Below are 25,957 nucleotides of genomic sequence, written 5' to 3' on the forward strand. Positions count from 1 at the left end.
TATTTAAGTCTTTGGAAGCTTAGGTATGTCATGGGTATACTCACCGTGGGGTTTTTTTTGAAAGAGAAGGCGGCTTTGTGAGCAAGGTAATAGAATGGTATCTGGATACCTGGGTTCAGTTCCCAGCTTTAGCCACAAAGGTCCTGTGAGCTTGGGCAGGTAACATAATCCGTCTGTTTCAGTTATACATGTATAAACTTGAGGAATTTCCTTTAATGAGTACTACCATTTATTATGTTTTGTGTGGTGCTTACCATAATGATAGCCTTCATTTTGGATACAAGGCTCCACTTAATGTTGCAACTGATGACTAATGCGTTTGGGATGAAGGGCCTGGCTTAAAATACTTACTAAAAACTAGATGTGATATAAAAAGTATGAAGGAAAATACTTGATTATGAATCACTGTACTTATTTGTGTTCAGGTTGTTTCAAAGCACATATTTCAATAGTAATCAGAGCTCTATATAAATGGCAAATATCAACCAAGAAGCATTTGGGGGCGATGTCTTAAAGTTACATTAAAAAGTTCATTGTACTTAAAAATTGAGTATGTAGCTATGCAGGGTTCACATGTTTATATAATCATCTTTGTCTCATAACTATGATAGAGCTATTCTGAAAGGAGTATGTGGAATTAAACAGAATGCTATCTTACAGAGGCTTGGATGCATTAAAAGGTTACTCTGTTCTTCGAGTGATGGTGTAGAATAAACAAGTTAAAGTAGTTAAATATACGCAAATATTTTAGTTACATGGCTGAGTTGCACAATCAGTTGGAGATCTGTTGGCTTCAATTAGCTGTAATTTAAAATTCCCATTGGCAGTCAGCTGATGATATTCTCTTGCTTGCATATTCATACAAACATTTACATCCCTTTCTTGTTCCTGTCAAATCACAATTCCCCTTCTACCAATTAAAACATACATACTATGTTTTATTAGCTAAAAAATCAAGAACAGTTGGATGAAGCAGACATCTGATGTATTAGGCTTCTCAAAGCTCATGTTAATTTTTAAAATTCATAGTGACATTCTTGTCAGATGCCAATAGTGTGGTGCACTGTCCTTTCTTCCTGTTAAAGAATTATGTTGGGTTTTTTTACCCCCTCCTGGGGATTTACAAGGGGTGGAGGGAGAAGCAAATGAAAAGTGATTGCACACTGGTAACTTCCCTAAAATGGTTTCCACATTGTAATGACCCTCAACCCCAATACTACCAATTTTTCCATGTAACTTTACCTGAGGTCTAACTGTTGTCACTCCTGTTTACATTGTCTAACATACTGTTCCATAGTTGTGCTTAAAATGGCAGCAGTAAGGAGGAATAGCTGAGAAGTAACAGCATTTGACTTAAGTGATTGATGCAGTCTTCTATTAAAAAAAAGTTAAAACGATGTTCCGTCAGGGAATGCTCTAGTCTTAGTAGGTAAAATTATGCTGAAAATATAACTCTTAAGTAGTTTAGTCACTCTTTCTAAATGCATTGCATCACATATAGTGTGAAGCATGTTGCTGTTCATGTACTAGATAATACCTTCAAATGATTGAGGAGGAACATTGAGGTAGTTTCTCCGTATAGTGTGGTCAAAGAACTAGGTTTATCCTCATCTTGTCAGCATCTAAAGCGGTCTCCTATTTATCCGATCACTTCAGTAGATCTTCTGAACTGCACTCCATTGTCTTAACTGCCTTTTTTTGTCAAGTTGCCTGAAAGAAGATTTAACTTACTTATGTAGGTATCTTTTTTATTTCATCCAAAAATGGTATATTTGAGTAGTCCAATTATAGAATATCAATTTAACATTCCCTTATACTCTTCAAAGGATGCTAATTCCAGAGAGTAATCTAAGTGTAGTCTCCTTTAGCTCAAAGATAAATGTAGTAGGCTTTGTGGAGACTTCTGCCCTTCACCTATAAACTCTTCAGCTTCAGCAGTGTTTGCAGAGGTACCTGACAGAGAAGAGCTGTGTAAGGGATGACAGGTACCTTTGGCCTAGGCTATAGCGAGTGCAATTGCTACTACAAGTGGCTGGCTTGCAGCTTGATACCTTTAGAGAAGGGTAGCTTTCACATCTGAAGCATTTTTAGAAAACTATCAGCGAGATGGGGAGGTGTCTACTGTAGGGAGGTTATACAGTCTTTTGACAAAGAGCTTTGTGAAATAGCTGCTAAACACAGGAAGTTGGTGATGTGACCATGTCTTTTTTTGGTTTTGTTTTGTTTTAAACTTCAAAGACTGGACTCTTGAGGGTGGTTTGATGTTATTGCTGATCTGATAAGCTGCCATCAAAAGGTGCAGACTTGCTGCATCCTTTGTCCAGTATCATTTGCCTGTCCTTTTTGTGAGCCAGTTTTCTGCTAAGCCAGCAGAAAACTAACAACACTTTTGTAACGGTTTTTTGCCTGTTTGGTTCCCGGAACCAGCTGAACACAGGTCAGATGAGCAACAGTGCTGGCAGAGGAGAAACGCTGAGAGCATGCATGGCTTAGATGCAGTGTCTGAAAACATTTGAAAAATGTAACATCAGTAAAAGATTAAAGTAGGGGGGTGGGAATACAATGTTGGTTCTTCTGATTGAACTGAGTACTAAACCAAGTGTTCCTGCTTGTTTGTAATCAAGTAACAGTAAAATTCATCTCTGTTAGCATTAAGAAGTCAAGTGATCAGGGTAAGCTTTTTACTCGTTTGGGTCTGTGAGGAATCATCAGAGGGTTTACTCTCCCCTTAAAACAATCATGCCAGATAAATTACTGAGGAGATGCCTTTGAGTCTAGAAGAGATGTAGACTACAAACCTAGGCAGGTAAAAGATCTTTCCTGTCCCCTGAAATGATATGTCTAGTATGGTACTCTGCACTGAGCAGGATTGCACCCTTTCCTCTTGTTATTGCCAAGAAATGTTATTCTGGACTGTTTTTACGCTGTTAGATTGCCTGCAATGAAATGTAAGGAAATTATTCAGATAGTTATAATATTGTTAATGATTTTGGGTTTAAAATTAATACTTCAAGCTAAACTTTCCATTTACCCTTTGTAGGTTCAGATTTATGAATTGGAGGAGCACAAGATAGAAACCTGGAGGGGTAAGAATATTTACTACTTGGTTAATAATTTTAAAATGTTCTAATGTTTTTCAGTATAGTGGATTTTTAATTAATCATAGACTTAGCTTGTCTCTCTCCACCTACTTTTTAATGAAAGTGGGAATAGTAAAAGCTTGTCCATTTGCTCCTGCTGCTTATTTTTTTTACCTGAAACAGTACGTGGACTAGAGTGATCTGGGCTATATACTGCTTCGCCACTTGTTCATGATTGGTATCGTCTCAGTCTTTAAGAAAGAAGAAAAGAAACTGGAGTAAGGCAGCATGTGTGGCTGTAGAGTTGATGAGTGTATGTGGAATGGAAATGTATCTGAGCCAGAATGCAGAACGAATCTATGACCCTACGTATTGAGTGAACTGATGGATGAGCAGCAAGCCATGCCTGAGTGAGTTGCATGATGCGACTAGAAATTCATAGAACATACTGGGTGTGAACAGAAGTGCTGAATGCAGGGAGGAAGCTTTATAAAAAAAAAAAAAAAACAAAACCCAAACCTATATGCCATGAAATCATATATAGAAGTACTCTATGCAGCAGACCCTCCCAGAAAAGGAAGTGGCAAAGAATTATTTGCTGTTGTTGCAGTGACCCCTGGTGGTAATCAGTTTAGTCCTGCTTTTAAAACTTTTTTGTCTTTTTAATGTCAGTATAGAGGAATGTGCATAAGTGATAGAATATCTAAAGTAACTGTATATATTGCTTTCTTTCTTCCACTTAATTTTGTATGAATTAATTCATAAAATGCTTTCATTAAAAATCGAATGTTTTCATATTAATTGAAATTAATTCTATTAATTATCTATACACAGAGCTTTATTTACAAGAGACATTTAAACCTTTAGTGAACATCTCCCCAGATGCAAGGTAGGATTTTGCTTTTCAGTCTGCTTAACTGGAAATAAACTAACTCCATCTCAACACTGAATTTAAGACTTCTTTATATAATAAGAAACAATTTACATTGTAAAATAGAGTACAATAATGAAGGACTGTCTTTTAATGTAATCAAGAAGGTGTGGGAGCTTTTTATGTGGGTGAGGACTTTTTAAAATTATCCAAAGAAGAGAATTTTTAGTTTAATTTTTGTCTTTTATCAGCGCAACTGTTATGGTAAATGAACCAGATATGGATCAAAATTAATTGCCAAAAAATATGCAAAAAAGGTAACATGATGACCCTTCAAGCTAGCCTGCAAGTCATGTTCATTTCATGAAAATCAAAAACTGTACAGAGCCTTTCAGCTGTCTTGTTTTCAGCAATCCCAGTAACTGAAAACTTACAGTACTTTTCAGTGCAAGTAACTTTCCTTAACTAAAGGAAAGACAGTATCTGTGTGTTTTGTTCTGCTCTACTACTAGGTTGTGTTCCTTAAAATATAGATGACTGTCACTTTCTTCTTGATGGAATTTGAAAGAAATAGGTTTTTAAACTGCCATTACACCTTATTTACCAAAGGTAACTTGAGAGAGAGGTTTAGTTGATCACTTAACAACCTGAGTACTACTTAATTGCTCAACTGGAGAGTGAAGTTCTGATTCTTGCTTTCAGTTTGTGGCATGGGATTGCTTATGCCCTATCAAAGGAAACTGGTGAAGGGGAACTCTGGTGATTACCTTGAAGTAATGACATGCTGTATCCTCAATAGAATTGCCACGAAGTCATGAATAAGTCGTTCAATTAAGTCAGAAGGAATATATTTGGAATGGTAGCTAGTTGCAAAGAATATTGTTAAGACAACAAAATACTATAATTGCTTTCAGTCAACGGTGCAGCAAGTATTGCAATAAAGAAGATGCAGTAGGACATGTATTAAAGGATACAGCAAGTCAACTTAAGATCTGATCCAGAAATGGACTTGGATTCTGTGACAATCAAACCGTAGCACTCAGGAGTAGTTAAATGCTTACTCCAGGAGTGGAATCTACAGTGCAATGGTGGGAATCTTGACTCCATGAATATCAAATGGGTATAGTTCATCCCTGTAATGGACTAAGAACATATAGTTTATTGTGTATGGGAAGAAGTCTACTCCAGCAACTAGTCATTTCTCAAAATTTTACTAACTTTATTACTTACTAATTTATTGCAGTTGGAGATCAGCTGTTTTATCATAGTCTTACTAGGACCAAGGGGGGAAAAAAAAATAGTGTTACTTGCAAGAAGAGCAGACTTGTATAGGTTGGAGTATTACTAAATCGTAGTCTGCAGTGTCTGGAGGAATGTTTCAGATCTCCTGAGAACAATTTTTTGCCAATCCCCAGTGATAATTCAGTGAAATTATTAGATAATTGTCTTGGCTTAAATGCATGTATGCACTTATCCATAAAAATGCTCTTCCTAGAAAATGTTGTAGAAGTTTGGGATTGAGATGCATTAAGTGCAAGAACACTCTGTTTTTCACTGTTTGTCTGTGTCTGAACAGAAATACCCATTCTGAGTGCAGGGATACTGTGAGCACAGCACTCACTGGAAAAACAATTTGCACTCACAAAGAAATATTTCTGCCATACTTTCTACCACAAAAAGTCACTTTCCATCATACTTTCTTACTGGTTTTACATGCTCATGAGCATATTGTTGTTGATGTGTTTTACCAGTTGCAAAAGTTAATTTGAAATCCCTTACCTTCTGTTTTCTATAACATTAAAGATAATGCAAATCATTACTCATCATATGTACTTCATGGGGGTTTGTAAATACGTGTATATATCACTTGACATTACTCATTGTCAGCTAGAATTCATTTTAAAAAATTAATGTTTTTCTCCTCAGCCTTTTTGATGCTGTATATTCATTGATCAAAAACAAAATCCACAGATTGCCAGTTATAGATCCCGTCAGTGGAAATGCACTTTATATACTTACCCATAAAAGAATCCTCAAGTTCCTCCAGCTTTTTGTAAGTATTTAAAGTTATGCTTTGCTTAACTGATTCCCCCCCCAGTAGACATCTTCAAGTAATTTAAGTCTTAGTACAGAAGCTTCTTGATAAACTTCCATATTCATTGTGTCTGTGTGTATCTTTTTGTGATAACAGAAATTAAAGCTTGAGGTAGGACTTGTACCTTTACTTTGTTTTAGTCATTTAAAGAAATCTAAATACCAAGGACTTGTCTTGGCTATTTGAGTAATTTACTGTTCTTTCTGGAAGATCTACTCAGCTTCAGAAGCTTGTTTACATGAATAGGAAAATGACTTGTCTCCCAGAGACGAGATTATCATTACTCACTGTAGCTTATGTCAGTCACAGGAATGAATAGGAGGCCAAACAAAGCAACAAGAGTTCAAAATAAACATTCAGTGTATAGTATGTTTTGCTGTCTTCTCTCTCAGTTTCCGTGGGAATGACATAGCTTAGGAGCAAAAGCTTTTAGTGATGGGTTACTACAAAAATAAATAAATGAGCAAAAAAACTTAGTTTAATTTAGAGCTGCTTTGAACAGAAGTAATGCGTCTAGATCTGAGCTTGTTTTGGCTTTGTGTTAATCTAGTAGCAGATTACTGTAACAATCTGTAACAAGCTTTTGGAGTCTGTAGATGGATGAGTGAATACAGATTTCCTAATACATATACCAATCATACGGAAACGTGGTAGGTGTAGAAAACATGGTAGGTGCAGAAAACTGCACTGTAAATACATTCATTCTGACTGTCCTAGATGTCAGAGATGCCAAAGCCTGCCTTTATGAAGAAGAATCTGGATGAACTTGGAATAGGAACTTACCACAACATTGCCTTCATACATCCAGACACTCCTATCATTAAAGCCTTGAATATATTTGTAGAGAGAAGGATATCGGCATTACCTGTTGTGGACGAGTCAGGTGCGTGTTGGGTCTTCTGCGTACAAAAGTGTGGTAAGATAAATGGTGCTGAGCCCTGGGTTGATGTGGGGGTGGTGGGAGGAAAAGGAGAAAGAATTAAATAAATTTTTAAAAAGGGGGGGGGGGATATAAAGAAATATTTATGCAAGATGTAGGTTGATAGGCTTGGAAGAACTTCATGGTTTGGCGGGTTGTTTGGGGTGTTTTTTCCATCTTTCCTTCTTGACCTGTCTGTTTTCTTTCTGTGTAATTATAAGATAACAAATGAAAGCAGGAAGCAAGAAAACTAATTTTGTATTTTAAGCACTTTAACTTCTGTTTTTCTTTTTAGGAAAAGTTGTAGATATTTATTCCAAATTTGATGTAATAGTAAGTATATCTCTTAAATTCTATTAAATATTTTATATGCGGTAAGCACTTGCAAATTAATTTGTTAATATGTCAATTTTGGCTATTTTGTTCCTTAGGTTTTAGTTAAACTGAATAAACCAGATTCAATTCACTCTGCACAGCATTTTTTAATTACTTTTTTATTTAAGCTATCCTTAGGAATACTACTTGCACACAGGCATCTACTGCTTTGGATGTTACCCAAAATTAGATCTGGCTGTACTATTACAAAAAGAGGGCAGAAGCTTTTTATGTTTGTTTCTATTTTTGAGTTGGGACTTTCTTTTCCCAGCCGCTGCCATTCCACAGTCTGTTTTCAAAGAGAATGCAGGTTTCTTCATGCAGTCTGGGTACTTTGTACAACTTGACCTTCTCAGTGAATTAAAACTACTTGGCCCATTCCTTTGTGTGAGTTTCTGACTCCAGAGTATTGCATCTGTATTCCTTCTGATTTAGATCTAATTCAGGCCACTGTTTCTGGTTTTCCCTTAGGAATGCAACAGTGTAGTCAGAGTCATGCCATGATTTGCCAGCCTTGGAGAGCAAGGGCTGTTCTATTCTTGTGGTCTTCAGAAACTTGAAAAATGTATTTATTTTTTTTATCCCTGTCCCCTCCCAGCAGTATGCACCTGCCTTCTATTTGGAACTTCTGACAGCTACGTTATTTTTTAGAGATTTAAGTGCCCACTTTGCTTATTCCACCAGCCTACTAGTGCTAATGAAGAATCCAGATGTCTGAAACATTGTGTAGAATGCTTTCAGAAATATGGAGAATAGTCCCAACTGGAAATGCTTTAAGCTTATAAATATCTTTGGCTGCAGACAGTGCTCTCAATACTGAAAATTTTGCAATGTTACTGTTCTTGCCTGTGTTTTCTAGGCATTTGTCTTTTTTGTTCTTTGGGATTCTCTACTGTGTAAGATCCTGTTCTGCCTTAAAGGCTGGTCAGGGAATAGCTAGTAGGTGTAGCAAGAGTGATCTAGCATATCAGAGAGAATGAAATTTCACAGTTGGTCTGTTCAGTGTTTCAATTTATTTTGTAACTGCGTTAGATTTTTGAGGCAGGACATGTTTCCTTTACTTTGCATTCTTTTTCAGAAAGACCGAAAGGAAGAGGGTTCCTTACGTTTTTCACTTGTTATCCCATTTTTAAGTGATGGGGCAACAAAAATTATAGGATTTTTTTAGAGATGCTGGAGCATTTCTTTGGAAAAATTACATATTGGGATCAGAAAAAAAACCAAACCACCACAAAGGCTTTAGGATGTAATTGTTTGCTCCCAGCTATAACATGGGAAAGAGTTAGGGCATTTATTGATTATTTGATATTTTCCTCACATGTACTAATTTGCTTATTGAATGGGGGGAAAAAGATACTTTGTTCTTGGTGGTATGGCATCCTTGAACATCTGGGTTTGGATATGGATGTACTCTTTAATATCTTTACAATAAAGTAGTTTGAAGATATGTAATACTTCATTTGCTTTGCCTGCTAGCTTCTATTCTTAAAAGCTAATCACCTCTGAGGCTTCTAGTTTTTTGTCAGTCTGCTTCAACCTGATCTTCCAAGCTTTAAAAGAAGGAAAAAAAAAAATCTGAAATGTATAATCTGATCTTCCAATAAACATAGAATTTGCAAGATTCAACTGATGATTTTTAACTTTAAACCATGTGACTAATATGCTTAGTTAAACCAGTGTTTTAAGCAATGCCTGTATATACAGCTCGCTAAGTTTATAGATTTGTTTAATTTTAGTACAGTTCTGAATTCATGTTCAGGTTCTTGATGGGAGAAACCTGGGAATGGTGTGATGGTATAGAAATAGCTTTATATTACACTAGTTATTGCGGGTAGGGGGACTTCAGTTTGCAGAGGCTTTTTGTGTTCTGATGTCCTTCATTAGGAATTAATTAAATGAGTTAACTAAAACTGCTTGTATCTTCATGATCATCTCAAACCTATCTTGTCACGTTAAATGTAATTCAATCCAAAAACTTGACCAAGTTTATTGCTTGGTCCAGTGTTTTCATTTTAAAGGTCTGTCTGTGTGTGTCCTTCAGTGCTTCAGTACACAAAATCAATAGGCCAGGACATGCCAACACTATCAAAATATCGCTATACTCTCACCTACAAAGAAAGCTTTTGCTGGTTTGGACAAAGTCCTCTTGCTACAAGCATGGTCCTGCTCTTAAAATGAAAGTTGAGAATGTCAGCTCTCAAACTCTTTTAATCTTTCTTCTAGTGGTGGTGATAGGTTTTCATTTATATTATTTTAATAGTACTTATTAAAATGTATACACACACAGTCTCTCTCAAAAATTGTTGTCAAATGGCAGTGCCAGCACAGTCCAGGAGAGGGAGTGTGAGCCCACAGATAAGAAAGGTGAAGAAAACCTTTAATTTGCTCTCTACTTAGATCTCCACTAAGATCTACTTCATGGGTTTTGTTCAGAGCAGTTGGTGTCCTCCCCTATCTTATGAAAAACAAAGAACAAAAAACTGTATATTCTAAAATTTGTAGAATTTCATCTTTACATTTTCTGCTCATGGCAAAAGCAGGATGAGTGACATCAAGCCAAATATCAAATAGCAAAGTAAAGAGACTTGCATTGGCATAGTGCATACCACAAAACAGTTTTATCAATTAACCCAGTCTGTCATATGGTGTTTAACATAACTGCATGCTTGACTCTTCCCAGAAACTGAAGCTGAAGAGCATCTGCTTTGTTTAATGTGACTTGGAATAGACTCAGTTTACACCAAAAATGTGTATCTACTTGATGCCAAAATATTTACATTATTGAGTACTTCATTACTAAGTACTGTGATGTGTTATGTGCCTTGGTTGGTTTTTTTGTTTTTCAGAATCTTGCTGCTGAAAAAACATATAATAACCTAGATATCACGGTGACGCAAGCCCTACAGCACCGTTCTCAGTATTTTGAAGGTGTTGTAAAGTGTAGTATGCTGGAAACACTGGAGACCATTGTGGATAGAATAGTGAAGGCTGAGGTGAGTTCGCTTTTTATTTTTCCCTTTACTGTAAGTTAAAAGTTGTATTACCAAACTAATAAATAGTAGAAATTTATCCTTTCTAAGTTATTTTGGTTACTTGGTAGAAGTATATTTTTTCATAACTGCATCCATTGGGTATCAGTTTGCTTTATAGACTTAGATTATAGATGCTTATAGGGATGTGCAAAATATTGTACAGTATATATGTAATAATACTCAGTTATTTGCGTTTCTGTTTTATGACATTAACTGAACACAAAGCTTCTTTGAAAGAATCAAGTTTCTTCTAAGCCTGCCACAAGTTTTGCAGACCTATGGCAAATAGTTCTTCAAACTCCAGCTTAAATTCAGCAAAAAATTCAGACTATGGCAAATAAATAATTCTTTAAACTCCAGCTTATAGTTAGGTTGATTGGCCTGTTGTTCAGGAAATTTAACAGGTACAATTAGTTAATGCATACAGAATCCTGCACTGCTCTCGTACAAATACTGTGAAACAGGGCCAGAAAATAAATTCTTCTGAAGAAGCCTTCACTGACTGCTCTTGTAAATTATTTATCTGTGTGCTTTCCATTCTTTTGGTGCTGTTTACCTTGTTTGTTAATACTGGGAGCTTTCTTATACACAGACGTGAATGAGTACATAGGTCTTCCTCCCCTGTTATGACTCTCTGCAGAAGACAATCAGTATTACCAGTTTCAGTTGTCTCCAAGGTGTGATCAACTTCATTTAGATGCTTTAACTTCTTCAATTACAAGATTTTTTTTTGTCTTCAGGGCTGCAACCATGCATATACTTGATATAAGTAAAACTTCCACTTTGTTAGTAACCCCTTAGAACCTCCATTAGGCAATTTTTATGTGTAACTTTCTGCATTTGCTTGAGCTTCTTCCTGAAATTGAGTAATCTTAGCATTACTGATATACAGATTTCAAATTTGGATAATTTTATTACTATCTTAAGAAGCTTTAGACATTTGAGTTTTAAGAACAACTCCTACCCTTTGGTTCAGTCTAAACATAGTGAGATTATATGTAAAAATGAGTCAGTCAAAACTAAAAGTTATCTTTAGCTGCCAGATGAGTGCTTGATCTTACTGGAAATGAAACAAATGAAACAATTACATTGTCCATTTTTCTTTAATTCATTACACTGAGAGAAGAATAAAATGATTAAGTATGTGCATATACAAAAACTAATAACCCCATCTAAAATATCACCAACATATATTCATCAAAAAAAAAATGCAACAATCTCTTTCTCTCCCTTCCCCCCTCTTTTTCTTTCCTGCCTGTGTCATGTGGGTATGACTGCACAAATAATTCAGAGCTCCTCTTTTCTTGTATCTAACTAGCAATGAAGGGGTTGACCTCAACCATAAATTAACATATCTATTAAATCAAGACTGATGCAGCTTTCTTGCTATCACCTCTGTGAGAAGATGAGAGAAATTATTTTCACTTCACCATTATAGGTGATTATTTGAACTTAAAATAGTGAAGAGAGAAAATTCACTTAGGCAAAAAGTAAACGCGTAGTAGGCTCTCAACTGTTGACAAACACCCTTTTTAGGATTGCTTACTTAGGAGCTGGTTCAGCTGTGATGTTTAGGTTATACAACTCTGTGCCCAGTTGCAGTGGACTCTGCTGCCAGGGCTGACATTAGGGCACTCTACTGCTTCTGCAGTGGTCTTTCACTGCTGTAGCCTGCTCTGGCCAAGGAGCCTCAGGATATAGGAGTATCCACCTACTTTCCCCACAGTTAGGACAAAAGTTTTGTGGTATAAAATGTTTCCTAGAATAGATTTGTAATGATAAAATCATTATTTAAAAATACAATCTTACTGCTGATAAATCTTCCAAGTCGTGTCCTTGTGTTTATTAACTCTACAGTGAGCTTGCACAGATAAGTTGAATCTTTTTTTTGTCTTCATGCAAAATGAGGAGGATTTTAAAACCAATCTGGCACTGTTTCAATTGTGTAGCCCTACGAGAAAAATTAGGTTAAAACCAACTTGAACATGTCAAAATACAACAAGTTTTAGTGTTGTGCCTCTCTCTGTTGAGAAAGTAGTTTTCAGGAAGAAGCCTCATTTTATTACTGTGTCTTATTTTTTGAGATCGCAGGCTGAGTTGGGCAGAGCCTGTAAGTTGGGGAAAAGTATTTGATGCAAGTGCCACTTTTTGAGAGCAGAATTATTTTGAAGACCTACATCTTGGCTTAGCTGTCACTTCAAATCTGATTTTGTTGCCATGTCAGATAGCTGTGTCCTTTTTAAACATGCACTAGTTTTCATTTATGTAGGGTTAGCATGTTTGTACTGCTGTGTGAGATTGGTATTGCTAACATTTTGAACCATTCTTTTTTTTTTCCCTATTTGTCTTCATACTGAATTACTTTAAGGTTTTGTTTTGTTTTTCTTTGCTTTAACTATTATTTTAAATCAGGCAAATATCTCAAAATATTTTCCCTGCTTGCAGGTTCATCGTTTGGTGGTAGTGAATGAAGCAGATAGCATTGTGGGTATCATCTCCCTTTCTGACATTCTACAAGCTTTGGTACTCACACCAGCAGGTATGGACGTCACCTTCTGAGCTTTGCCATAAGTCATTTGATAGTGTGTACATGCTGCTGGCTTTAATTTATTTGACAATGACAAACTTTTGATTTTCAACTTTTGTAACTGTTTGATCATAGTCCTTAAATACACTTTTCATTTCTCTTCAGGAAAAAGCTGACAAAATATTAACTGTCAGTCTTTTGTTCACTGAGGAATGCATGCAGAAGCTTCACTAATGCCATTGCTGTCCATATATCTTCTTTTTAGGAAAAAAGGTCTTGATTAATGTTTTAACAGGAAAAACAGGATGATGTTGAACATTGCATGTATAGACAACATCTACAACAGGGTGTCTTCCCCACCTTCCTGAATTTCTGTGCTCTGGCCAAGTGCTCCTAGTGTGGATGCAGCTGTGCTTTCCGCTAGCTCTGCAAAACCACCTCCTTGGAGCCCTGCAGTTGTCCAGCTACGCTGTGGGTTTTGGTTGGCACAACTATGTCCGAGATGTCACCCCAGGCCACCAGAATTATTCCAGTAGAAATTTCTAGCATATTACTAAACATGATCAGGTTCCTTTTAACAAGGCTATCCAACAGTAGGTTTATTTCTGCTACTTTTATGTTGGTTGGCAGGGGAGGGGTGGTTTGGTGTTTTGTTTGTTGTTTTTTTAAGTCTTGCCCAAGTGACTAACCTGCTTTATGTTTTTAATTGTAACTTTACTTTCACCACATAAATTACTTCAGTGTCACAACTACTAAAGTAAAGACCTCCTTTGGTTTTGTGAGGAAGACAAAAAATGTCTTGAGGATTACAGTTTTGCCTCAAAAAAAAAAAAAATCAGACTAAGCAAACAGAGCTGGATATGTCCTTCAAAAAAGAGAGTCTAAATGTGAACTTAACTGGGATCTCTTACTTGCACTGATAGATAACATGATAATGTAAGTCTTTCTCCTCTGTAGATTTAAAGTTAATGTAGCTTTTTAAAATGGTAAGATTTCTCCTCTGAAAAGAAATAATCAGTGATACTGCTGGAGGTTTTATGTCAGTGCATCTGGTTCCTTTTAATGACCTGGAAGAGCAAGTAACCCAGCTTTCTGTGAAAGGTTTGGATGAGTATGAGAAATCAGCCCAAAGGGCTGGGTTAAATGGGCTCATTGCCTAGAAATAGAACGGAGGGGTATATGTCCCTCTGAAGAGGGAGATGTAAAGACAGGCAGATGGTGCCTCTTCAGGCAGAGGAGGTAGCTTCCCTCATGCCTGAAGGGTAGAAGGATCCAAGGAAGGTAGATCTTGCCTTGGAGCAAAGTTTAGACAGAAAAGATGAATCTGGATACTGACAAACAAGAGCTTTGTTATACTAGAATTATGTGGACACTTGAGTTGCAACTCTGTGAGCTGATAGAACAGTGCTCTGTAATTAAAAAGCGCAGTTCCTGCTCCCATACTCTGGGCCATGTGCTTCTGGCATTTAGCGTGTGGCAGCACTCACACTCATGAGATCCCTCTGTGAGCTGCTTTAACTCATTGATCTAATAGAAAACTGAGCCAGCAAAAAAGCTGCAGAGTTTTGTCAGTTTGGCACACTAAACTGGCTCACAGAAGAGTCTAGTACTGAGTTACGGGGGTTAGAGCAACAGAGGGGGCAGGATTATGCTGCTGGAAGAGATGAGGTAAGGGAAGGCATTTTTTAGGAGCAGTTAGGCATTAGAGTGCAGTTCCACAGGCAAGTGCCCAATTTTTAGGTTGGCATTTGTCTCATAAAGTGAGGATGTCTGCAATGCAGATCTAGTTTGTAGAGTCTGGAGTGTGATTTATGTCTTAAAGTGGATGCGTAAGAACGACCAGATAAATCATGCCCTAAAAGTGTCCATTTCTCTTCACAGACTAGAAAGGAAAATGTATTGACTGCCAGGAATTAAGACCAGCCTACATCGGGGGGGAAAAAAGTATCAGTTGTGATGAGAAAACTGGATGTGTTTAATGAATTTTTCAGTGTTTGATTATACATTACAAGTAGTAACTCCAGGTTGCTGGCAAGAGATTTCTTGCTCTCTAGAGCTGGATGCTGAAGCCAAACTCACCATAGGGTTCAGTTGTTGCCCAGCATGTGGCTTGTTTGAGTACTTGGAGAAGAGGCAAGATGCTACACAGTCCTGCTGAACAGGTCTCTCAGATCCCTACTGTAAGCAAAATCTGCCTCTGAGCCAGGAAAAATGGGTCCATCAACACAGTGTAGTTAAACTGAATTCTTACATAGCTTATTCTCAAGCAGGGCTTCATTTTTTGAGGCTGTTATGATGATTAAGCTTGGCTTCTAAGCTGATGGACGGGCTTGGGGTGTGGTTTTTTGGTTGGGTGCTTTTTCTTTAAATTTTATGCTGGTGAGAATCTTCAAAGCCACTTCTAGTAACTTCCCAGAAGAATTACTTAGACTACCTTGCTGATGAAGTCAGAAGCAGTAATGGTCTCAAGGCCTTCCTCACTCTGTTCACGTTAGCGTTTAGCAATCCTGCAGCGTACTCTTTAGAAATGGTATCCAGTACTAAGATTCTGCTAATGTGGTCAGACAAAGCTGCAGCATTCAGCATGAGCCGGGCTTTTCCAGAAGAAGCCAAGTGCTACGTGCATAAGGAAATCACGCATGCTTTCCTCTTCTGTTAACAGGTGCCAAACAAAAGGAGAATGAAAGTGAATGACTGCTGTGAATGTATTCGCGTTTGTAGGAGAACTTGAACAAAGTTTCTGGGTCAAGTTTGTCTCAAGAACAGTGACTGCAATCGAACAGAGCAGGATGGTTGAGAATGTGTATTGGGACTTAGTGATGGATGATGAGTCTATTCCCCCCAGTGATGTCGCAAAAAAAAGCAGCATGACAAAAGCTTATGTTAAAATGTAGGCTTGTATTTCAAAATGTCTTCAAAACATTTGCTGGAAGACTTCACATGATGTCCTTCATTAAAATGCACTGTATTCTGAAACTTTTTCATTTTGTATTTGACAGAAGTCACTGGTCAGCAATGGATACATGTGACATAAGGCAAGTGTATGGCATATTCATATCATAGTGCCTTATGTCAAAATACAGCAATATGTCATCACTGTTGCCCATCACTGTCAAAGGAAGTATTGTGCTAAATGAGACACTGTATTTGAATGTGAAAGTCTTTAAACCTAAAACCAAATCAGTTTCAGTTCTCATTAGATTTGTCATAAAAGCTGTAATTTGAATATTGGTAGACTTCTTTAAAACTTCAATGACAGTTTTGTGTTAAATGTTGCATTCTGAACTGAGATGTAAAACAAGACTGATTTTAAAAACAGCTTTATTTATTTTTACTTTCATGACAATTTTTTACACATCTTTGGTGGATAGCTAAAATTTCACCATATCCATTAATAAACTGTTGATTGTTATACAAACAAGTGGTAGATTTTCTCATTATTTAAAACTTTGGAGTTGCAGAAGCTATGGCCTGTTGATCAGTCCATACTACTTGAGCTGAAGATTTCGGAAGCATGGATCGGAAGTGCTCTGTACCGTAATACACAGGCACCAGGGAGGAAATGAGGTGCCAGAGAACAATATTTTCATCTGTATTAAAGTGTAAAACGATGTTTGTACAACAAAACTGAAACTTTTTATTGTATATGATTTGTACAGAAGTGGAGGAGTGAGGAAAGCTGTGGGGTATTTGCTAATGTAAATGTACTGTAAAGTTTGAAGATGAGACTTTTATAACTGTAGATTCTTGTAGATGGAAGAAATTAAACCCTACAACATCAGTCTGTTTTTAGCAGTTCTTGCCACGTTCTTTTGCATGTATAAATGTACGTGCATTTTGATTAGTGTAAACTAGGTATAGAAGCGTTCTGATTTTCCTTCGACTTTAAAGGTGGCTTATGCTAATGGAATAATGCAGGCACTACTCTGCTGTGTTTCCAGCCTGAATAGTGTACTGGAATAATGGCAGTAAATTGATCCGTTGTTTTTCCATTTATGAACATTGAAGTAAAAGGTTAACAGTTTTCAGTTTGCTTATAAAATGTGAAGGTTTTAATAGTAATGAAAACCCCTTTCTTCAGAGCTTTTCCACTTTCTATAAGAATTTAAATGTTGAACTAGAGGTGTGAAAATTTTCTTCTTAATGCCATTGTATAAAAATATTTCTGTAGTACATAACAAACTGTTCTCTTAGACTTTATCTCACTTTCTTACTCTGTGAAAAACATTGGTCAAGTCTCCTCCAGCACCTCTTCTGACTAGGTAAATATCAACTCTGTTCCCTGCAGTTCTGGATGGTATCGAATTGAAATTAGCTGTTTTGGCCTAACAGCAGCGGCCTTAGGGTCTGGTGCTGATTGCTGCCTTCAGAGCTGCCATCAGCACAGCTCTGATTATCGTTGGGGAGAGGGAGTGATAGAAACTAAAAATAGTGGCGCTCGTTCTTTGTGGGGCGTGTGGAGGGGATAATTTGTGGTAGACGAGGACTTTGTGTTAAGGCTTAAGTGGTCAGCAGTACTACCTGCAAATGCCACCCAAGCTGCATAGATGCAATGTCGTGAAAGCCCAGATACTGCTCCAGCACCTGCACTGTAGCCTCCTCTGGCAGGTGGGATGCCAGGAGTTGCCTAAATGCATCACGAGAGCTCTCTCTGCCTATCACCAGCCTGCACGAGCATGTTCTTCAGCCCTGTATTCAGGGTATTTTTGAAGATGAGGGTTGAACCACTGATAGGTACTTTTTTATATACTTTATTTTTTAGCACAAAGTATTTTGGCCCTGTTCCATGCAGACAGCATAAATTACTATGCAGAAAGCCAGAATGAATTTGCAGGTTTTGAACAACCATGTACAGACTTCCTATTTTAACATTATTACAACTGCTGTTGATGTGCTGGGGACACAGGACTAGCAAAATTACGGAAAGCAGCCTCCTCAATGGTACAAAACTGTATTTAGAGAATTTCCACCCTTACTTTCTGGAATTCAGTCTGGAATTTGTGAGAAGTAGAATTGCAGTGGAACTCCGCAAGCGTGAATAAACAGCAGTGCTATCAAAAAGGCACTCTGCTTGTACTGGCACAAGTACCAGTGCTGATGCAGTAAACAAAACTAAAGAAATCATGTCACTTTTAATACAGATCAGTTTACTACAGCACTAGAAAGAATACTTGTTGTGGCATAAGGGAGGGACAGGCATAAGTGAATGAGGGTGGAGAAAGGAGGGGTGACTCAGCAGCAGTGCTGCATGTACCAGATTAAAGTGACAGTGCGAATAAAGCTTGGATCTAGGACTCTTCACGTGGCCTGTGAGAGGCCTCAGCCATGGAAAAGAATGAATCAAATGTCATTAAACTCAAGTTCTTGCACATTTATGATTCTATGATTTTTTTTTTTCCCCCTCTGGACAGGCAGCAAGCAGTACCTATAGAGCTGCGACCACAGCACTGGCTCCAGGCGCTCCCTTTCTTTCCCCAGACAGGGCTGTGCTGCCAGCCGAGATGGAAGTAAGCTTCCCCAGTGACTGCTGAAAGCCTGTTCCGTAGCGTAGATGATCTTCCGTCCTGAGGACGTGAGATGCTGTAAAAACAGATTCTATTTTAACCAGCAGGACTGTAAAACACGTGCTTGATTTCTGTGCTTCCCTGTGCATTTCCTTGCCCAGCAAGAGATGTCTGTGAAAGATAATTATTCTAAAGTGCTGCTTGGTCTCAAAAGGGAGCAGATTAAGTTTGTGTTTTACCTACTCTGGATATTTTTAGCTGTTTAAGAAACTGTTTCTTAGTAGACTTCAGCCCTCAATACTTTCCAGTATCTAGAGATGCTGTGAACTAACTTAGGAAAATTATCCTTTGCTGACATTGATCACTTGACTGATGAAAACACTTTCCTGTTTTACTTCTGGAATCCTTTCAGTTAAAAGGTCTGAGATTTTTAAGGGCCCCCCCCGACAGTAATTGCTGTTTATTAGAAACTGAACTGTTGTTGCATATCCGAGGCCTACTCATCTTCTTTTACAAGGGAATATTATCCTTCTGGGAATGTTTGGGTAACACAGAAAGAACCAGCCTCACTTTCTGAGGCCTGAGCTTTTGCCCTCACAGCAGACGAGGAATCTGACTGAAGCGGTTCCAAGACTACGCATCGCTTCGAGAACACTCCTTGCCATCTTTTGAGAGAGCGTAGGGTAAGTTGGAGTCTTTCAGTTTTGGTCCAACTAGAAGTGAAACCATGCATGCTTAATCCTGTCACACAGCAGGCTGTCTAACTGTTTGCACTGAGCTCTCCAGTCAGTTTCAGACGTAACCAGTTTGCTTCGAAAGTTTCTATGAACTTTCACCCCTTATCCTCCCATATTGAACACTTATTAGGGGTAATTTCCAGAGGAAAACATCATTCCGAATAATTTAATACTACCCTTGTACCCACATAATGCATTTATGCAAAAAGAATGTTCTGCAGACACTGCTCTTTACTCTTAACTTCAGGTCTTAATTTAAATGTGGTTTTGCAAGTCACTTTCTGAGTCCCCATTTGCTTTAGGATGATTGCAGTCAGACCTGTTCCCCCTGAAGTGAATGGGAACAGGAGGTGACCTGTACTCATGCATCAGACTCCTTCCTTTAGAAAAAAGTATCTGTAGAGCACGTCCCTGCCAGCCACATACCAGGACCTGTGTGGCAGTAGCCTGGGATGCCGATAGCCCCTGTGACTGGAGTTGCAGGTACCATTTAATACTGAATTAGTTCCTTAATTTTTTTTTTCTTTTTACTAAGATTTTGCCAGTGTTTCTAACTGAATATTGGAAAATACGATCATTGTGAAAATGCAGGAGGGTGTAGGAACAAGTGTAAGAAAGCTTGAACTGAATGTACTTTGTAACCTCTGTGGGCAGCAAAGTCTACACTGTACGTGTGGAAGCGTGCCCAATGCAAACACTGGACACGCTGCAAAAACACCTCGGGAAGGTCCCGATTTGCCAAGGACAGAGACAGTAATTATATTGGTAATTGCCGTTACAGGAATTGACTGTACAAGTCAGAACTGTTCTGCATGTGGACTCTGAGTAGCAGTGTGTTTGCGGGTTTGCGTGTACTGTATTATCATAAAAATACTTGACCGTTGAGTTATGTTTACTACATGAAATTCATCATGGTTTTTCCTCCATCACGGAAAAGCAGATGCAGGCAACAAAAGACAGACATGTTCCCTTTTCTCAGCCTCCCTCAGCGTCTGTTCCTGATCTCGCTGCATACGCATGCTCTGCGGGTGCTTGCAGTTCTCCCTTTTGTTATATTCTCTTTCAGAACCGACGCCGTACCTGATGCATTGCATTCATTGGCCATGTCTGTTGTTAACTCATTTACAATAAAATTAATGTAATTTATTATCTAAACTGATAGTAAGGCTACATTGGATTTGAATGAGTATCTATTGAAGCGAGATATAAAGCAGGCCTGGAATACAGCCAGCACATAGGTGCACGGCATATGTCACTTGTCCCAAAGTTCTCTGAACTCCTTTGTAGTTCACAGCACAATGTGAAAACACTGTAGAAATGAAGCAGCTGGAGTAGGACCAGGGAGGGAACGCACAGGGAACTACTGCTGCTACGGAACGCTGCACTGTGAAATCACAACCTTATGTCACACTCGGATTGTTAGAGGGGGAGAGAATTTCAGCAAAGGGCCACTTGGTGAGTGTGTGAAGCAGTTCAGCCCTAAACATATAAACAGCACGAGTTCAAATAAAGCACATGCCCTGATTAGACATGTATGACATAGGCCTCACAGCCAAAGGTGTGCTCTCCCTGTGCACCAGAGCACTCCAGGAAGCGTTTAAGATTTAACCTGAGCAGGAGAAATGCATTGACAGCCCTGCCACTGCCCAGCTCCTCTCATCTCTGCTTAAGCTGCTACTGCTTGAGTAGCAGTGCTCCAGAGCGCTCTCAAAGGCCACTCAGCACTATCACCAAGTCCCAGAGCGCCGAGAAATGACAAAGTTCCCTGAAAGCTCTGTATTTGCCTGTATTTTGAGTGTCCTGGTCAAGACAGGATGAAACACTTGCATGATCCTGATGGAATAAGGATTATTAGCCAATTCCTTCTAAAGAACCAGCGGACGGAAAGAAAGTCTTAGGTTTTTCTGCAAGTTTAAAAAGCACCCATGTGGAGGAAGGATGAGTTCTGTCTTCCTGCTGCAACGCAGGCTGAGCAAGCATGGAGGGTATCCTAAGGTGGGACAACTCTATTGTGATTAGGGGCAGTAAATAAAGCAGCTGAAGGGGGGAGCAGGAAACCCTGCAGCAGTGAGCTCTCCTAAATGAGTAGAAAGTGAACAAGTGCAAGTTAACAGAAACAAGATAAAGAAATAAAGGGTGCAAAAGGTGAGAGGGTAAGAAAGAGAGACTAAGGGAAAAGACCTGATCAAGACAAGTGGGGTGTCGAGGAGGGAGCAAAACCAGAAACTCTCAGAAATCAAAAAATATTGGTGCTTACCACTCCCTGCTCTGAGCTTGTGGAAAGACCTGAACACACTTTCTGAAAATGCAGATTAGGTTTCAGCAGAGTGCAAAGCACAGTACCTAAATAAAAGACGCCGAGTGACAAGAACTGTCAGGATATGGAAGTTGAAAGCGTTAACTACCACAAACTTCACCTATGTTTCCAAATCCACTTGTGTCACTGGAAGGTAACTCTTACCTCAGTTCTTGCAGTCCTCTGGCTCAGTCAAGAGCCCGAATTTTGGACCATGCCATGGTTCCAGAGGGAGTGGGGGCAAAGACAACAGCACAGCTGCAGAGCTACTTAAGGGATGGTCCTGCAGGATTAACAGCTACTGCAATCCTCATGTTCTTCAAAGCACCAGATTCAGGTCTTGTTTAAAAAGAGTTAGGTCTTTTAAAACATGCAAGGCAAAAAGGAATACAGTGATCTGCATCAGGCAGGTCTGTCCCTCCACACCTCACAGAGAGCTGGGAACACGACCACTCTGGTAACAAAGGCAGGATTTCTAAAGGCTACTCTTTCCTCAGCCCCACCAAATCCATCCGTGGGGTAGGATGGCACCAAGCCCTGCGGTGTGGTACTCCAGAGCTGTGACAAAGTGGGAATCCGTACTGCAGTGAGTGGGAAACAGAGGCTGGACATTGAGAAAGAGCATGCAGAATGACATCCACTGCAGCCATCACTGACAAAATCCATAAACCCCCCCAGTTTCTCATGAAATAACTATCTTTTTATCATGTACCTATTCACTAAAGGCCATTGTACCTGCTGTTTCAGTTACCAGCACTTAGCCTTCAAGATCCTATGACCCAGAAGATGAAGGGTACAACCAGACTATGCCAAACAATGCAGATACCTCCTTAAAGCTTGTCTGCTTCTTCAGAAGCAAAGCGCTTTTGTATATAAATAGTTTCTTTTGCTGTAGTTCCCTGCCCTCTTACCAGGTTAGATGAATGCTAGCACATGGGAATGAACGGTTTACATCAGGGAGGAGAAGAAAACCTATCTCTCTTAACATCAAGCTGTTAGATTGGTTTAGCTGTATCAATCAGTTGTACCCTAGTATAATTGCATGTTAGATACACGAGTGTACCCCCAAAAAAGACAAGATGCACATAGAAAACATGGGTTTTACTTCTAAATAATGTTCATTTTTCAATAAAATGTGGAATAGGTAAATATTACCAAAAATGTTGGCAAAATAAGCAGCAGAACATGTGGAAAAAGGCAAGTTTCCTGTTCTTCGTGCCCTTCTCCCTTCAACTCTGCATCCATTAAGTGCTGAAGGCACCACGACTTTTTTCGAAGTCTAAAACTCACGACTATGGATCCCATAGTTAACACTTTCCTTCCACCCCTCACCCTTCCCTTTACGTGCATTTGCCAGCACTTCACAGATGTTCAGATCCAACGTTTCCCCAGAACAACCAAATTATCTGCGTGCAAAGGGAATGCTCTGAAGAGTCGCTGAGACGATTTTAAGTAAACGTCGCAGCCCGGCGGAGTGACCCTTTCCGGGACAGGCAGCCCAGCAGCGGGGTCCTTGAAGCCTCCGGCTCTACGGACTGCGACCGCGGCCCGCCGGCTCCCCGCCGCCCCTGACAGGGAAGCCGGCCGCCGCCAACCGCCTGCAGCGCTCCGGGTCACGAATCGATGCCGCTCCCCCCCCCCAGGAGCCGCACCGGATCCGATCCACCGGCTCGCCGTGCAGCCGCCTTCCCGGGGAGAAGCCCCCGGGGACGGCCAGCACGCGGCAGCCGCCCCTCAGGAGCGCGGCGGCCGTTAAAGCCCGCGGCGCGGAACGCAGCAACCACCCCTCAGCAGCCGCGCGCCCGCGGCCCTGCGCACGCGCGGCTCTCAGGCGCCCTCCGCCCAATCGGCGTCCCCGCTCGCCCTTGCTGCTCAGCCCCGCCCCTCTCTTTGAACGCCGTCAGCGCCCGCAGCCGCCGCTCTCCGCCAATGGCCGCCCGCGCTGCCGCCCGGTGGGCGGGCGGGGGAAGGCATGACGCAGCGAGTTTTTCCCCTGGCGGCGCCTGGCGCCGGCTCTCGGCGGCGGCGAGGTCGCCGCTCCGGCCTGTGACGCGTGACGCACAGGTACGTGAGGGGCTGGCGAGCCCGGCGGTCACGTGGGGCGGGCGCCGCCGCTGCTGCTGCCAGGCGCCGCGGGTCCCGTGCGGTCGGCCCGCCGCTCCGCCGCCCCTCCCCCCTCCTCCCCCCGCCGCATGTCGCTGGCGGCGCGCCCCGCTCCCCGTCAGCCGCCCGCCGCCCGCCGCCTCCTCCACCGTCGCGACCGCAGCCGCTGCCGCCGCCCTTGATGTGGTTCGGGGCCGGGCGGGGAGAAGATGCCACCGTCCAAGTCCCGCAAGATCGCGATCCTGGGCTACCGGAGCGTGGGTGAGCGCGGGCCGCCGCCGTGAGGGGGGGGGTGGGAGGGTGGCGGGCCGTTGGGGCGGAGGTGCGGCGCCTTCCCCCGGCGCGGGCGGGTCGTCCCGGGCTCCGCAGCGCCCCCCTGCCCGCGGGGGAGCCCGGCCCGGCCCGGCAGCCCCTGCCGCATCGCCGCCCTCCGCGGCAGCAGGTGCAGCGGTGGCGGTGGGGAGGGGAGGGCAGGGCCGCCCCGCTTCCCGCCGCCGGGAGCGCGCAGCCGCGGCGGACGGGCGGGCGGGCCCCGCCATGGCGGCGCCGCAGAGCGCTGCGGGCCCGGGGCTGCGGGCGCGGGGCCGCCGTGCCCCTGATCGGAAGTTTCGCGCCCCGCCGCCGCGCTGCCGGCCGGGCCTTCCCTGACGGCTCCGCGGTGCGGCGCGGACCCTGGAGAGCCGGGTCGGGGGGGTGTGAGGGGGTTCCTGCCCGCCGGGGTCTGTCGCTGTGCTGGCAGCTCACCCCGAGGTGCCAGCACCCCCGTCTGCTGCCGCTCCTGGGGAAGGGGGGGGGTCAGGGCAGGCGCTCTCGGCGCGGGTGGTTGTCAGCCCGTGGGACCGGTAAGGGATGCGGTGCGGACCGGGAGCGCTCCTGTCCCGCTGGCCGAGGGAAGCTCTGATCTGCCTCTCCAAACACAGGATTTACAGCCCAATTTTGAAATGCCGAGGGGAAACCGGGTTGCTCTGCAGCCCATTTCTGGCGGTTTGTTTGGTTTTTTTTCCCCTCCGTAGAGGTGCTTCATATCTGCATCAGCAGTGCAGCCAAGCTGACTGTGGAGCCGGTTGTACTCGTTAAGGCCATGGGGTCGTATTGACTCCGTCGTGTCCCCAGCACGGGATCGTGTTGCTCTTGCCCGGTGCTGCTGGTACAATCCAGCGCAGGCTAATCTACGAGGAGGAACTTCCTGGAAGCGTCCAGCACAAGTCTATAGTAGCTGATAGGGTTTTTGTTCTATAACTGCCCACACCTGTAATCCTTTCTCCTCCTACACTCACCATCTTTGATGGAAAACAGTTTCAGATGTTTCGGTGTTCGAGTTCTTAAAGCAGAGGGAAATAAGCCATAGTACAGCTATCCTAATCGATCAAACTTAAAAGCGTAGATCAATGTTGAAGATAATGTGCGGTTGGAAAAAAAAGAAGATGCTACAGAGAGATACTGTGCTGCTGTAAAAGGGATTTTTACATTAAAGTAGTGGCTAAATCGGTAATCTATCTTTTGTTATGCACTCAGCAGAAAGAACCCTTAAAAAAAAAAAAAAAGAAGGCTAAATAAGCAGAGCTGTTTCTTGGATTTTGTATGTAACTGCAGTCTGACTTTGGGACAGGGTGGTGTAAAAAGGATAATGAATTTGTCTAGTCCTTAAAAGGAACAGCAAGTAGTAGATTGATCAGTTTGCATAGTATATTTGACATCACTTGTTGCAGTCAGTTTAATTGTCTGTCTTGCGTGTTATGTTTTCTTTTCTCTTTTTTTCTATGAGCACTGGTGAAAATGAGGAACGGGCAGTATAAGTGGGAAGGAAGAATGCTTGAAATTCTGTCCTGTAGAAGTCTGTGATGGAGACTGGGTGTACTGTTGAGCTTTGGTCTTTCATCTGTTGATAATGACAAGCAGCGGTCAAAAAATCAGATTATAGCAGGGTATATACTCAGTGGAGGAAAAACAGAAGAAATAGTATAGTATCGTTAATCTGGTCGGTGATGTGTTGAGCAATAGTATTTGTACAGAAAGGATGGGCAAAAAGTTACCTACCGTCTATTAAGACCTACTGCTGAACTTCTTCAACTACAGTTTTCTGAGACTAGTGTGGTATTAGGTTTGATGGGACAAGATTGGTTTTATTAGGACAGCTACAAGTTGTGTGTACATAGAATTAAGAGGGTAATAAAAAAAAAATCTGGTTTACTGTAGTTTTCCTTTCATTGTCCTTGACAACTGTCCTTGACAATTCTGTGTTACCACTTAGGTAAAAATCTTGCATGTTAAAACTGCAGAGTTACTCTTAAATACAGGAGCATTAAATTTCTAGGCAAATAATTATGTAAAAGTTCAAGCAGTAGAAACAGGTCATTGGGGTCTTACTTCCATCTTGTAAAGCTGTTAGAAAAACAAGAAAGTTAAACTGCGAGATTT

General features: G+C 41.1%; 2 protein-coding genes and 1 long non-coding RNA gene across 5 annotated transcripts in view; 2 read left to right on the forward strand and 1 right to left on the reverse strand.

Moving 5' to 3' along the window:
- Nucleotides 1-16,665, forward strand: part of PRKAG2 (protein kinase AMP-activated non-catalytic subunit gamma 2) — a 230,124-nt gene extending 213,459 nt beyond the window's left edge. Inside the window, exons 9-16 of one of the 2 annotated variants that reach the window (XM_072854749.1) lie at nt 3,041-3,086; nt 3,915-3,969; nt 5,878-6,004; nt 6,764-6,929; nt 7,261-7,298; nt 10,187-10,333; nt 12,818-12,911; nt 15,562-16,665. In XM_072854749.1, the coding sequence (XP_072710850.1) occupies nt 3,041-3,086; nt 3,915-3,969; nt 5,878-6,004; nt 6,764-6,929; nt 7,261-7,298; nt 10,187-10,333; nt 12,818-12,911; nt 15,562-15,593 (705 nt within the window). In that variant the 3' untranslated portion in view covers nt 15,594-16,665. The remainder of the gene's footprint in view (nt 1-3,040; nt 3,087-3,914; nt 3,970-5,877; nt 6,005-6,763; nt 6,930-7,260; nt 7,299-10,186; nt 10,334-12,817; nt 12,912-15,561) is intronic. The other variant, XM_072854750.1, reaches the window with a different exon arrangement.
- A 1,637-nt stretch (nt 16,666-18,302) lies between these two features.
- On the reverse strand, nt 18,303-21,922 carry LOC140648555 (uncharacterized). The gene is made up of 3 exons (XR_012041274.1): nt 21,602-21,922; nt 21,398-21,483; nt 18,303-18,479 (listed from the first exon to the last, which is right to left on the reverse strand). It is a non-coding gene; the product is annotated as an uncharacterized lncRNA (long non-coding RNA).
- A 1,497-nt stretch (nt 21,923-23,419) lies between these two features.
- The window catches only part of RHEB (Ras homolog, mTORC1 binding), a 42,975-nt gene continuing 40,437 nt past the window's right edge, over nt 23,420-25,957 (forward strand). The window contains exon 1 of one of the 2 annotated variants that reach the window (XM_072854752.1): nt 23,420-23,800. In XM_072854752.1, coding sequence (XP_072710853.1) covers nt 23,749-23,800 — 52 coding nt within the window. In that variant the 5' untranslated portion in view covers nt 23,420-23,748. The remainder of the gene's footprint in view (nt 23,801-25,957) is intronic. The other variant, XM_072854751.1, reaches the window with a different exon arrangement.

The sequence above is a fragment of the Ciconia boyciana genome, chromosome 2 (genome assembly GCF_034638445.1).
Source record: "Ciconia boyciana chromosome 2, ASM3463844v1, whole genome shotgun sequence".
In the NCBI taxonomy this organism is placed as follows: domain Eukaryota; kingdom Metazoa; phylum Chordata; class Aves; order Ciconiiformes; family Ciconiidae; genus Ciconia; species Ciconia boyciana.